A 14161-nucleotide genomic window follows, 5' to 3' on the forward strand; every position below is an offset into this window, starting at 1 on the left:
TCCAGAGGGCTGATTATAAGGGCCGACAAAAATAAGTTGGTTCTATCACCAGCATACTATTGAACCGTGGGAAGAAGCTTACAAAGCCCCAATTCAACAAAATTAAAAATAGCACTTACTTTTCACTTCCCCTCCCCTCCCCCCCCCGCTGCAGTTCATACTATAACATGGAAGAATGATTTGCTGCATATATTCAGAAAGAAAACTCATATATTGGTGGCAGAAGTCAAGAAAGTGATATAAGTAATTGGTTACCTCAGTCATTACCACTAGTTTTAATACACAGTATAATAAAACTAAATACAGATTTTAAATCAGTAGAAATAATTTAATTTTTACTTAAAAAAAATAATCTAGTTTCTCAAAGTTCAATCCTATGTTACAACCTCCAGGACAACATCAGAAGAAAAAAAAGGGTTAAAAATATCTTTAAACAATGAAGTAATTAAAAAAAGGCCTTTTCTTCACTCTTTTTCTGGCTTTTGCACTTCAGCAGGGAAATATGGTGACAGCTTTTATCACCTAGACCTTTTTGCTAGAGAGCACATATTCTAGTGTTACAGCTGGAACCACAAAAAGGTGTCTGGTTAGAAATGAAGTTAAGCATTTATTTCTCAGCTGATAGTACAGGAGGCTGACAGTCAATGCAGTGAAGCAGACATTTCTGTACTTTATGTGAGGTAAGTAACAGAGTGAGGCCTAGAAACAACATAGCAAATTAGCATCATGTAGAGTAAGGTTTTATATTTTGACCAGCTGCCAACAACAAAAAATAGCTCTTCCCTGAACTTCATCCTGAAAGTCAGTAGAACATTCCCAGCCTCCAGATTGTCGACAGCAGTTAGCAAAGGGTCCTCTTACCCTGCTTATACCATATAAATGACACCTTATCATCAAAAGCTATCAAGAATTTCTCTCGAGTATTTCTTTAAGCTATTGTCTTCTGAATTTAATCATTACCTATGGTATGCTTCTGCTTTTTCTGAGGAGCCTGAGCTCCGGGGGTACTGACATATCACAGCCTTCCTTATCATCATCAGGTTAAGAACAGTGCAACATGTTCATAGTTCTCAAATTCTTTAATATTATCATGACAAACAAGTATCGCCATCGATAACTTTATTAGCAGATTCTTTCCACTGCATCTGCCGATATAGGCTTAGAGAAGACAGAAGTCTTTCCCACTATTTCAGAACTTAGTTCATGGGGTTTTCAATACTTCCTCTAAGCTCCACTTGTTTTATGAAGGTGGCACAAGTGGTTTTTTTCTATTGGAAACAATGTTTTAGAGACCAGGAATTTCTTCTAGGCTTTTGAGGAAAATCAGAACTGCAGTAACTAGAGAAGACTTTTTTTTTCCACCCCATTCATTTTCACAAATTATTCTGAGAAAATGAATGCCCTTGCTGTTGCTACATCTCTCTTGTGGAAGGCCTGGGAAGTTTGTTCTTGTAACATCTGTGTGTGCAGAAACACAGTTAGTTCAGTACATTTGTTCATGGACCATCACTAAGAACAGAGACAGCAAGACACAGAAGTAACTGTTTCACACCACTACAGGGGAAAAAAAATTTGCATTCTTCTCACCTGATCTTCGATTTTGTGTTTTCTAGAACTTCTAAAATGTCAGCAAGCTGCAAGCTCACATAGAAATACATTAAGCTAAATACATCACCTTATGTATGCCCAGACTCAGACCCCCAGAGGTGCATTCAGAGAGCTTTTCAACAAGCTCTGTCCTACTTCAACTAATGTTTACTAACTCAAGTTGCATATTAGTCTTAAATGGCTCATTTCACACCTCCAACATAAATTATCCCCAAATAGTATGGTTAGATCCAGAAGCAAAAAAGCACTGAGTGAACACTGAATTCTTTACAGATTTTCATCTGTAAGGGTTGGAAAAAAAAAAACAACCCAGCAATGCAGCAAAACCTCCCACCAGTGCTCACGCTGGGCAATAGGTCTGTATGAGCATTATTGCAGCTTCCCTCACTGCCTCGCTGCAACTGTTCTTCCAAGTAGAAGTTGAACACTGATTTTTATTGAAAAAAAAAAAAATTTAAAAAAAGGATGTGCAGTGTTTGTCTGTGTCTTTCTCCTTCACAGGGCTTTGGGGAGACCTTCAAGAATCCTCCACAAACTTCGTTTCACTGAATTTAATGATCGATAGGTTTACAGCAGACCACATTGCAGCTCTGACAGCAGAGCGCTGACCTCGGCACACCACTCCCTTCCCAGCGCCACCTCAGGACCTTCAAGCCTCTGCACAGATTTGCTACCTAAACCCCTGACTTTAACCTGGCTCCCTTCATAAAGGATGACAAGGCAACCTCCTCTTTTACAAGTGGCTTTGATCTAACTTCTGTTGGACATATGTTCATATCATGGCTGAGACTCACCCTGCTGCAATCTTGACAGAGAAACAATGGGCTTTACAAAGCCGCAGAGGGAAGCCTACTGCCTAATTAATGGCAGTGCAAAGCAGAGAAACTGGTGATGCTGCTGCTTGGGTGTAGTGTCATGTTGAAGCACTATTACCATGTCTGAGGCAATCAGACAATTTAATACTTTTATTCAGCAAACAAACATTTTAACCCTGAGATTTCAAGTCAAGCTGTTTTAAGAAAATTGATCCTTTTTTTTCTGCCTGCACATACACAAAGACAGATCCAACAGATTAAACTAATCTCTCCTAATTAGATTTTTTCCACCACAATTGGATGGTGGTAGTATATTCGTTTTCTGTGTTCAACTACATCAGCTATGCCTGTGACCCATTTTTGCCCTGTAAAGAGTGGGATCTTTGACAGTAAACAGAGAAAGCTTGTGTGGGGCCTATCAGTTCACACAGGAGGGGAAAACACAGTTCGGCTTATGGAGCACACTGCACAATTTCTTCGGTAGCATTACCCACAGTTGTCACTATCTATTGCTTAGGGATTTCCCGATGATCTGTAGCTTGTTGCCAGCAGCAGCAAAAAAAGAGGAATTCCATTTATGTATCAAAACATAATGAAAGCAACAAGTGGAAACGGAGATCTGGTGATAGGTCTTGCATTATGCCCACAATAGGTATCCGATAGCATGAAAGCTCCCTGCAATGTACATTCTTGAACACCTACATGCAATGCACAGAGTCATAGGATATGTGTGTTCTGTTATCCCCTCACCTACATATGCCATAATTTTAACAGATATTTTAAATACCAGCATTTTATTAGTTTATTTCCAGACTTATTCCTGACTTTTGACTACAAAGTCAAATCTGGTTAAAACCTGTTTGTCCAGCAAATTATAAAAACATCCCTAGTAAACTCTCCAGCACCACAAGCAAAGATTTCTCTAAAATTCATAGAATTTAAAAATTACCTGAAAAGATAGCTTTGAAAATATACACACTTGTGTACTGGGTGTGCTTATAGGTCAACACTACTAATTTTCAGGTATAATTCTTTCCAGCTTCCACACAATTTCTTAACTGGTGAGATGTTCTTTCTTACATGTGCAGAAGAGCATCTCCCTAGACACAGCCTCGCTAGAAAGCTGACATAATTAACGCTAACACAATTTTGCTCAGGCAAACTGTAGGAGTATATGCATAAATGTATCTTATAAACAGATACACCTATGGTGTGTGTAGAGAAAACCACACATACACAGGCTGCAGTTTTCTAAGTTACGAGAAGTTTTGCATCCAGCTATCTTAAATTGCTGGGGAAAACCCAAACTGAGCGTTTTTTAGATTTTTCCTAATGTGTTTCAGAGGCCTCCTGCCATGAAATAGATAAGGAGTGACCTGAAGGACAAGAATGGGAAGTTGTGGAAGGCTGGAGTCAAATGGTATTTCTTGGATAAGGCTGCTAGTAAAATAATTAAAGAAAGGAGGCAGAAAGTGAGGAAGTGAGTTGCACTGCTTGAACAGATGGCAAAGAACAATCTGCAAAAAAATGAGTGCACAGAAACTGGTGGGAGTTGTATTATTCACAAAATATGGCTCAAGGGGAGCACTGACAAGAAATTAGAGAGAATAAGAAAAGGCCAGTGAAACTTCCATTTGAAAGGTGTATTTCTAAGAAGCAAAGACAACTGAATCAGATCAAACACAGGGAAATGTGGCATCCTAATGACATCCTGTCCACGTGCAAACCCAGCAGTGGGCTGATCATCCCAAGCTGTGGTTAAACAAGAACAAAGCACACCAAGGGCAAACTCAGAAGGCGTGTTTTCTACTTCTAGCATAATCCAGTTTACTTCACGTAGACACTCTTCTGTCATCCAGCAGCACAGGGGCCAAGGAGCGAGGATCTTCCTAGCATTCACCTTCCTCAAGCTTTTTACATTTTGGAAGATTTAGGATGTCTTTTTCTTCTACCTGTGAGCGAAAACACTTTTCATGGATCCCACGCATCTCTTAATTAGAAACAGAACTCCCCTCTCTCTACAAAGATAAATGGGCATGCAGATAGAACATTTTATTCAGAAAGACTTGTCTCTAAAGCATCCTCCTGTGAAACATATTTCTATGTTGGCATGTTTATATAGAATAGCATTGTTTTTAAGTATCAGACACACCACACACACCCCTGCAAACTTTGGTAGCGGAAAGTTGAAATTGTTCGTCCTGTTTTCCCAACCTATTAAGTCTATGTGCACATTGACAAGTGGGATGGCCCAGTAAGAGCAGATTTATGGAGTGAAACAGTGCTGAGGACTCAGCACCCACACACTACGTGTCTGGGGTCTGTTGAGCTCTAGTCTGGCCCCATGGACTGAATGTCCATTAGCAGCTGGAACACATCAGGTACACTGCTGAAGCACATGTTTCAGTGCAGTCTCATCCAAAAAAAGAACCAAGTTTGTGTGCTCTGAGATCACTCTGTACTGTGAAGCACAGCAGTATGTAGAAGAGTCACTCAAAAAGTACAACCGCGCTCTGAACTACGTTACCAATGTCGGCATATGCAAACTGCCTTTGCAGAGCGTTTTGTGTCAGCTTTCAGGTGAACTCAGACCTCTGCTACACTACAGAAGCTAAAGAATTCGTAGATTTTCAAGCAAAACAAGGACTTTTTAAATAAAAGCAGTAAAAAAACCTGGAAAACTTACCAGAAAAGCTTACCTCATGTATGAGCACTGCTGTGCTATGGGAAAAAGAAAGGTTTCTGAAGGAATGTTCAGCTTGGCTGCAAAGAAACACATATCTTAGATGCAGTTTGCACTTGCAGAATAACACTGCTCAGTTGTAAGGAGATTGTTTTAATCCCCTGCTTGATAAAGAACAGCTCGATCTGTGAGTTTAAGGGCTCCTGAATAAAAATCCTCCCAAATATCCAATATGACCAGCACAAGCACAATAAAGCCTGTATTAGAAGGCTGATATTTCTCAAGATATTTCTTCAGATCTGAACAAACCCCGTGTTTGAAAAGATGGTCTCAGAAGGGTAGTTCTGGTATCATTAGGGGCCCTGCTAAACAAACAGCTGTCATGACTAATTAGGTCAGGGACTTACAGCAGTCAGTACTCTGCCAAAGCTTTAAGAGGGATGAGGCAGTGCATTACGACTTCAGAAAACGCAATTACCAAGCCAATCTGACACAGAAAGGTTTCCTCCCCAGAGGGCAAGCCGCAGGGTGCTGGCACTTTGCATGACCCAGAGCCCTATCACCTGGGGCAGGTGGGTGGGATTACTGCAATTCGGTTGGGGGGAAGCCATTTCAAACACAAGACCGCGGGAAATCTGCATCAGAACCGAAACAATAGAGACCATTAGTAACATTTTCAGTCAAAAAGAAAGCCGAAGTCTTTTCCACTAGGCTTGAGGCTCTGTCACGTCCCGCCTCACGGTTCTGCGCCGCGCTAGCAGGAGGCGGCGGCCGCTCCCCGCGGCCCGCTGAGGCGATTCCTCACACCCAGGGGAAGGCCTCAGTGTACCAGGGCGAACAAAACACAGCCTTGGCGTCAAGGTGCAAACGTTTACAAACATTTACAAATTAAAGAGTCACAACACTGGCCCTTAAGCTGGCCTCCCAGCCCCCCCCCGCCCTGCAGGCTGCCCCGGACCCCGTCCGGCGGAAAAGTTCTGGAAGAGCCGCAGCCCCTCCTGTGGCGGCACCACACCGGGAGCAGGGTCACAACTCTTAAATAAGATTCAACGGTTCCAATTTCAAAAGAAGCGCGCTTGCTTCTTCACTTGTATTGCATAAAAACAGTCAAAGACATTATAAAGTAGGGACATGCATAATTCATCCTTTGAAAGTGATGATTTTTTTCATAAAATCGTGGTTTTACTAGACACCTACTCATCCACAGAGTCAGGCATGCAGAGGGGTGCTGCACCCTCCCGCTCCCAGACCACTGGTAGCTCCCTGGATATGAGAAACAAACCTGAAGCACGTGTAAAACAGCAGAAACCTTTCACACTAGCAAAACATGGAAACAGAACGTACGTAAAAAAGCAATATGGAACAACCAGTAGTAACTGGTATTATGACTTAAGAAACGGTTGCCTGTTTCTCACAGATTAGTATATGCTGTCATAATTCTCCATCTCAGTAGCCTGCCCTGGGCAGTACTGGAGACCCTCCATCCAACTAGATGAACAGTTATTACAATTTCTGAAGCCATTAAGCATATTCAGTGCTAGACACGATAAAATACTTAAAAAGAATATAGTGAGACAATAGATCTAATGGTAGTTCACAAACTCATTTGCCATCTTGCGGCCCTACTGTATACTGATCAGCACCATCCTTCTACAGCTGCACTATGAGGGTTTGCTACCACCTTTGTAATGTTTCATTATTATTATTTGTGCTCATTAATCAGTTGTGCAGGGCTTCCCCTTCCCCACCATACTCAAAGTTGAACAAACTCTCATCCATGTCAAGAAGCATAATAAAGTAAGAGGAGGGATAAAGGCAACTTGCAGTAGTAGTCCGGGCATATAGCAGCACCTGGCATCTTCATCTTTTTTGTAGTATGAGGCAGCTCCCCAAAGAAACTGCTCCTAGCATGGCCAGAGCCATGAGTGGTAGCATGGCCTTTGCCAAGAGCGTGAGCCATGCTTCCACGGAAACGTGACAAGGAATCAGAAGTTCAACGTTCCAAGTTTAATACCTTTTCTTCAGGAAATTAAAATCAGATTACAAACACTGAATGCAGTGTGGGGTTTTATTCGGGATATTTTGGGAAGAAGAGCAAAGGGAATGGAGTAGGAAAGTCCACTATATTTTATGTTGTAAAAACACAAAAGTGATTCTTTGCTTTTCATGTCTTCTGACAGTCCTCTTGGTTCTTATAGCAGTAGAAAGTACCACACTAAAATAGCTGTACTCTACAGGATGTGAGAAAGAGTCAAGCTAATTGCAAACTCATTAAGAAAAAGTGTGCCACCCCCCCAGCCCCAGAAGACAGATGCTGTAGAGTACTATACTATTCCAAAGGCCAAATATCTGTATTTTAATAAGTTAGAAGAAATCCAGATATAGAAGCCATAGAGTCATTGAAATGTTAACAAGTTAATATATTTTAAACCAAATATAACACAGTGTACACATAAAAACCATTTAATACAAAGTGAAAACCACTAGATGCACCTACTAATGCAGATTTTTGGTTATTTCCAGCTCTTGCGCTGAAACTTGGAAACAATGCTCTTCATTTCAGTCACACCAGGTTAAGTAGTGAAACTGATCTATAGCAAGCGTATCACACTGCCTTTTCATTTACCTGGGAGAGACAGCACCACTGGCAACTGAGTCTCTCCAGAAGGGCATCCAAACGAAGCACGCTGTGCACATTTGCCCCACTCACTAAGCTATACAAGAAACCACATGTGGATTGATTGCTGCTTCTGAATAGTAAAGCTCAGTAAGTGCATCCTTGCTGTACAAAAAAAATATAAAAATTAAAGTGACAACAGAAAACTGGCAACAGATAACCATGTCTGCCTAAAATATACACATATGATACATAATTATGGGCCATGCTGCCCAATACGTAAGTTTGTTCAGGAGCAAAGCTTTAATTGCACAGATTAGAAAACTGAACAAATGCTTTTACAGAGCAAAGCACAAGCTTTGGTTTATGCTTAGACAGTGAACATTAAACCTTCCATTTTTATTATAACGTCTGTTATGAAAAATGGCTCCTTTCACTGCTACATGCAATAGTTGCTTCTCTGTGAATAAGCACTCCATTCCATACAATGAAATGAAGCTCAGTGTCTTACTCCATGAACCCACTAACTGTATCTAGACTGGGAATGCATTAAATCTTTATGAAAAGCTACTGAATTACAAAAAGTTTTACTTATTTCCATCACGATTCCCCAGCCCTCCCCCCCATTTTTAAAATGCTGCATATATAAAAATAATTCCAATATGGCACAGAAGTGGAATTCTCAAGGGAAGGCAAAGGATAAAGGGAAGCCTCCACTGGCAACATCAACAAATTGCATACAGTTGAAGAGGAATTTGCACCCTATACGAAATGAGCTTCCCTGTGTTCCAGTTCTTGGATCCTTTTTGGTCTCAGTCTCTGGTAAGTAGGCTTCAGATCTGTGGGGTGAATATCCTCTGAGCTAGTCTTTTGTTCATCTGTGTTTTGTTCAGGATCACCTGACGGAAGTGCAGAGCTCACTGCCACTTTCACAGTATTATCCTGGTGAAGCACAGAGCTAGTACTGGCTGGTGCACAAGCTTTAGCAGAAGAACCCTCTTCACTTTGTTTTGATTTGTTAGAGGGTGGTTTATAAAACGTCCCTGGGGGTGGTTGCAATGTTCTCGGTGCCCTGAAGGCAGCAAGAGGATTGGCATCAGGACCATTCCCTTCTGTTGCTGTCCTTCCTGACCAGACAGGAACCGAATATGGCTTACTAGGAAGAATGGCATTAGCTGAGTTGTTACCAGTGCTGCCTGATGAAGATAAGGCACCTGCAGTTCCACTCTCAAGCGCTCTGTTCTCCTGGGGCACATTAGTCATGATCATTGCTGTCCTTGCTGTAATATCATACTGCTTATATTGCTTGTCCCAAGTTTTTCGCAGCGTCTGGGTGTCATAACAAGGACGTTTGCAGCCGGTATTAACAGCAGGGAGTGCCTTCACCTCTGAAACTTCTTCAATAGTAGGGCTCCTGCCAAGCTTCTCTGGACTTACTGCCCCTGCATTTCGTGAATTTCTTTCATTCAAAACACACTGAGGAAGTATTCGGTCTACAGGTAGGCTCACAGGACGACTAGCCGGTTTTGTCCTTGGAACCCGCAATGGAACTTTGGTAATCTGGCGGTTAGGTTTTGCAGGAAGTAAGTTAATTTTACAGCTATCTTCGCCTAGAGAAACAAACGAATCATTGTTTCTCTCTGAAGCTGGACTCAGAGCATCACCTAGAAACACACAAATAGATGTGACTGGATCTTTGCACCAAATATAAAGAGAAGTTAGCAAGACTTTTGCCAGCAGAATATGACCTTTATTAATGATCCCTTGACAGCTGGTATTTTAATAGGCTAACAATTTTTAGGTATACCTTGCATATATAGGAGAAGTATTCTACTCTAACCAAATGTTAGCATTTCAATACATACTGTACAGATATAATCAAGTATGTGTAAAACACATACTGTACAGATATAGCCAAGGAAGACACTAAGGAGAAAAGAGCCAGAGACACTACACCTTTTTTTTTTGGCTGGTGCTTTCCCATCCTTGAATATTTTCAATTTTAATATGTTTCAGAATGTTGTACTGTTAATGTACAGGACATGACTGAACTGGTAACACCAGCTGAAAATCACTATAATTAAAAGGGATCATGTATAGTTACTTCTAAATGAAAGTAGATGAAATCATACCTACATTAAAACAAACCACTGTAAGAGCACAAGCAGATAAACAGGAAAAAAATCTTATAGAAGATTTATAGTTAAGATTAGCAAACCTGACTCTTTTGGAGCAGAAATATTAATATCCGAAATGCTGGTAGCTGATGATTCCATCAGAGAATTACTCTTCCCAGAGCCTTCTGGTTTGGTTCCAGAGGGTGGCAATGATACGCATTCTGGGGGAAAACAACGGTCAAAACATGTTAATTGCTGGATATTGGTTTGCAGCATCATAGTGGATTTCAGAAATCCACAGTCACAGTGTTAATTATCTTTGTTTTTTAAAAAGGCAGAAACCAAAACTCTGTTGTATTCTCTTACCAAATACTTTAAGCTCTGATTCCATAAACACGGGTTTCTTGAAAGCCTTTAGAAAGATTTAATTCACTGTTCCTCTTATAAACAGTACATCAAGCAGTGACAAGCAGGTTTTATCAGTTGCTTCTGCCTAAACTGAAGAACTGCATGCACTATAATCCAATACATCCATGACTGCTTATTCACCCACCCCAAGACTTAATAAAAGCACACTAACCAGTTACAGATGTATCTACTTGTTCTTTTTTATTCTTGCTATTGTTCGATTCCAAAAACAATGCAGCTGTTTCTGTAGCTCTGCCTTCACTTGGAGCTATCAGAATACCCTGTTAACAGAAGTGATAGCAAAAGTAAATGAGAACTCAAGAGGAAAGGTACTCCTTAACAAAAAATCCTACAAAGATTTAATAGAAGTGTGCTCTGAACACCGCAGCATTTGAGACAGAACTTGAGATGGCACAGGTAACATCACAGCAGCGCAAGAAATGTCACTCACTTCCTTTACAGCAACGAACGACTTCCTCTGCTGCTGCGGCTCCCTCTCTTCTGCTGATGAAGCAACTCTGACTGTAATGGAAGTTTCTTCAGACTGAGATGTGCTCAGAAGTGGTTTTAATGAAACATCAAATATCTTTTCATAGTATGTTATGAGCAGCTCCACTACCCGGGCCTGGTAAGGGTAATCCACAAGTGACGACAAAGAAACAGTAGCATCTGTTTGACGTGGCCTGATCAGAGTTGGGCCAAATATTATGCCGAGGTTGCTGGCTGACATTTTGTTTTCATCAGACTGTTCTGTAACCCTGCATTAAAAAAACACCCCAAAACCAAACCCCAAGAGTTAGAGGGGTTTACTACTTCAGAAATATTTGAGATATTAAAATATTATCTTATGTCTAAAGAGGCTAAAACACAAACTGAAGGTGAGTTTGCAGGCAGGCAGAATGGTTAACATTATTTGTGGCTCTCTGGCATTTCTGGGGTTGGGGAAAAGAATGTCTCTCTTGCTCCAAGTAATAATACAGCTGTGGCCCAATATTACCCATTTTTATTGGTAGTCATCAGCTTGGTACATCCTCATCACGCATGATCATACAGTCCAGCATTTGGAGGACAAGGAAGTGAAATGTAACCGGAGAACTGTTATTAACAGACATGATTCAAGTTTCAATTTTCTCTTAGCTACAGCGACCAAATCACTGCCCCATCTGGGTCATATCCTGATTTAAGTCACACCTAGGTCCCTGCAGCTGCCACTAGTTACCACTTGCTGAACCCAATGCTAGTAGAGAATAAAGAACAATGGAGCTCAACGCTTTCCCTCCTTTCTTTCCGTTTCACATTCTTATCTCACCTCAGAATTCATTACATTGGAAAACGAAACAGCAACAGAACAATGTCTTCTAAGGCATCTGTGACTTCTTCCTCTATAGTCATCAAAAGGGCACTAGAGCTTCCTAGTACGCAGCACATAGCAGTTTACTTTTTAACATCAGTTTGCATTTCAAGTCTTTTCTCACCTGTGAAGGTGTCCAATAAGGTACTGAAGAGTGTTATAGTTTGGTACAGGCAGTTGTTTCAGCAGATCTTTAATTTTAATTATGATCCTATTCAGCTCAATACAGATTGACTGTCTTTTCTTTGATTTGGGGCTAGCTTGTTTAGCATCCAATTCTTCATTAACATTCTGGCTTTCTTTTGCAAGTCCAATGAACTCATTGTAAAGCCGAAACAAAATCAAGGGTTCTGGAAGCTGGAGAAATAAGAACATTTCAGAAACATATCTGAACATTTCAGAAACAAGCCTGAATTTTAACTTCATTCCCTTCCTGTTTTCTTCAAACTTTGTCTGGCCTAGCATCTTTTCTTAGAAGATGACATTGTTTAATCCTTGTTCATTAGCTCAAAACAGAATTCATCAAATCCAAGCCCAGGTAACATAAACATTCCTCCCTACACATTTCTCCAGAAATCTTTTGCTAGACCTTTCCTGCAACAGCTTCAAGACTGAGCATTTATCAATACAGATAGACTTCAAGAAAGCGATTGCTACAAGGGAGAGGCTGTCACACTGCATATGTACAAATACCATGATAAACAGAACAGTTATTTTTCCAGTCTTTGATAGTGTATTATATACGATATCAAATTTGGTCCATATTCCATTTTTTTTTAATTGTATTTTAGGCCACATATCATTAGTTTTTAGTTATGATTTAAGTATTCTCTCAGTATGAAAATGAATGTTAGTAATTTTAAAAAAAATCACAAAAAACACCCAAAAACCTCAGACCTGACCCGGCTATTTGCATTCCCCCAGCTTAGATAAAAGCAAAAAGTAGGAAGAATAGATAAAACTCAAAATAATTAGTTTTAATTATTATTCTCAAATAGGGTTTAACTCAGGATCCTGTCTAAACATGTCTTAACTGCATGTTTCTAGCTCTGTTCCTGCATTTAAAACAAGGTTTAGCTAAAACCCACACCAACAGATCAGCTACAAAGGAAGTAGTAAGATGAGAAGAAAATGTTACTTGAACTGTTTTTTTTATTACGAGCCTTATTCAAAATACAATATAATAGTTCAAAATACTGGTACCCCAGTATGATGTATATAACATGCTACCTTTTCCCTTGAATAAGCAGGCGGATTACACCTTTGTATTTTTTCAAAAGCACTTAAATTAGTGGTGACCATCACAGGATTGGAATGGTCAAATGGCCACGTCTGACAGCCAGCGCAAGGACGAGGACAGGACCGTGCAGCTAAGGATTATTCTTCTCAGGGTTAATAAGTTTTCAGACTCAGTAATTTCCCTGGGCAACATCCCAGCCTCGTTTTTTCAGATACATACTGAAACTGTTTTGAAAAACTCAATCATGAAGCTTTAAAGCTCCTATTTTGAAAGAAAAATATGGATAATGCCTCCATAATGAGCACATCATGACCCTTATGAGTGTTTCATGAAATTTTTGTTAGCAATATATTCACAGCAATATTAGTGTCTCTCTCTGTGAGGAGGCAAGAATATGGGAACGTTTTGAACTTCACATAAGACAGGCAAATTCAGTAACCGGAAAGGTTTTAGAAATAAAAGCTTCACTACAAGTAGATAAACAAAAGCTTGTTCTGCGTATGGCACTAATATTTAAAGAGACATTATGTCCATGTGGAATACAGATTGTAATACCAGCAGTCAGCAATCTCACAGCTTTCCCTGCTTCTGTCACGGGCATCATGTGGAAATAAAGAAGCCTGCAAATATACAAGGCACTCTAATCTTCTGCTGCAGGACTGCTGAAAAGGAATCTTTTTTCCTCTCGTACTGCAAAATTATGCAACGCTACTTTGGTTTTTCCATCTGACCTCTCAGGTACATACCTGGCGGAGATACAGCTTGAGAACATTGCTGATATCATGTGCATAGAGTTCTGAGAGCTCGACCAAATCCTTCCCGTTTTCAAAAGCTTGACAAAGCTTTTCAACTCTTGATTTGGCTCCATTCACACGATAGATGCCCTGAAATTAAAAGACCAGCACAAATCTATTTTAATTTGAAAGGCAAGTGTAAAACACAGATGATATCAACAGTAAGGCATTAACATCTTAAGATTTTTTTTTTTTTTTTCAAAATTGTTCATACTTAAGTTTTGTAAACAAACTTGAGCATACCTTGACATTCAGTGCTCTGCTTTCAATTTCTGACGTACACTTTTTGATGATGAAAGGAATGCCATCAGGAACATTTTTAGCAGCTTGGGCAAATTCCACTCCAAACAAGTGAAGCCTTCCATGAAGTTTTTTGTGCCCACATTGAATAGCTAAAGTCTCTAAACATTTTTTATGGCATGCAAGCGAACACTACAGGGGAGAAAAAAAGCACATGGTTTGATACAATCTGACACCATAAGAAATATCTCTGCTGTTTGTCATACCATATGTGAGCAAAAGGGAAGA

General features: G+C 40.1%; 1 protein-coding gene across 5 annotated transcripts in view; it reads right to left on the minus strand.

Moving 5' to 3' along the window:
- Positions 1–7502: 7502 nt before the first annotated feature.
- The window catches only part of ARHGAP29 (Rho GTPase activating protein 29), a 52882-nt gene continuing 46223 nt past the window's right edge, over positions 7503–14161 (minus strand). For 4 of the 5 annotated variants that reach the window (XM_064455533.1, XM_064455534.1, XM_064455531.1 and 1 more), the window contains 7 exons: positions 13877–14065; positions 13586–13723; positions 11724–11956; positions 10700–11006; positions 10421–10529; positions 9942–10061; positions 7503–9387 (listed from right to left, as the gene is read on the minus strand). In XM_064455533.1, coding sequence (XP_064311603.1) covers positions 8486–9387; positions 9942–10061; positions 10421–10529; positions 10700–11006; positions 11724–11956; positions 13586–13723; positions 13877–14065 — 1998 coding nt within the window. In that variant the 3' untranslated portion in view covers positions 7503–8485. The remainder of the gene's footprint in view (positions 9388–9941; positions 10062–10420; positions 10530–10699; positions 11007–11723; positions 11957–13585; positions 13724–13876; positions 14066–14161) is intronic. The other variant, XM_064455535.1, reaches the window with a different exon arrangement.

The sequence above is a fragment of the Phalacrocorax carbo genome, chromosome 6 (genome assembly GCF_963921805.1).
Source record: "Phalacrocorax carbo chromosome 6, bPhaCar2.1, whole genome shotgun sequence".
NCBI classification, from domain to species: Eukaryota; Metazoa; Chordata; class Aves; order Suliformes; family Phalacrocoracidae; genus Phalacrocorax; species Phalacrocorax carbo.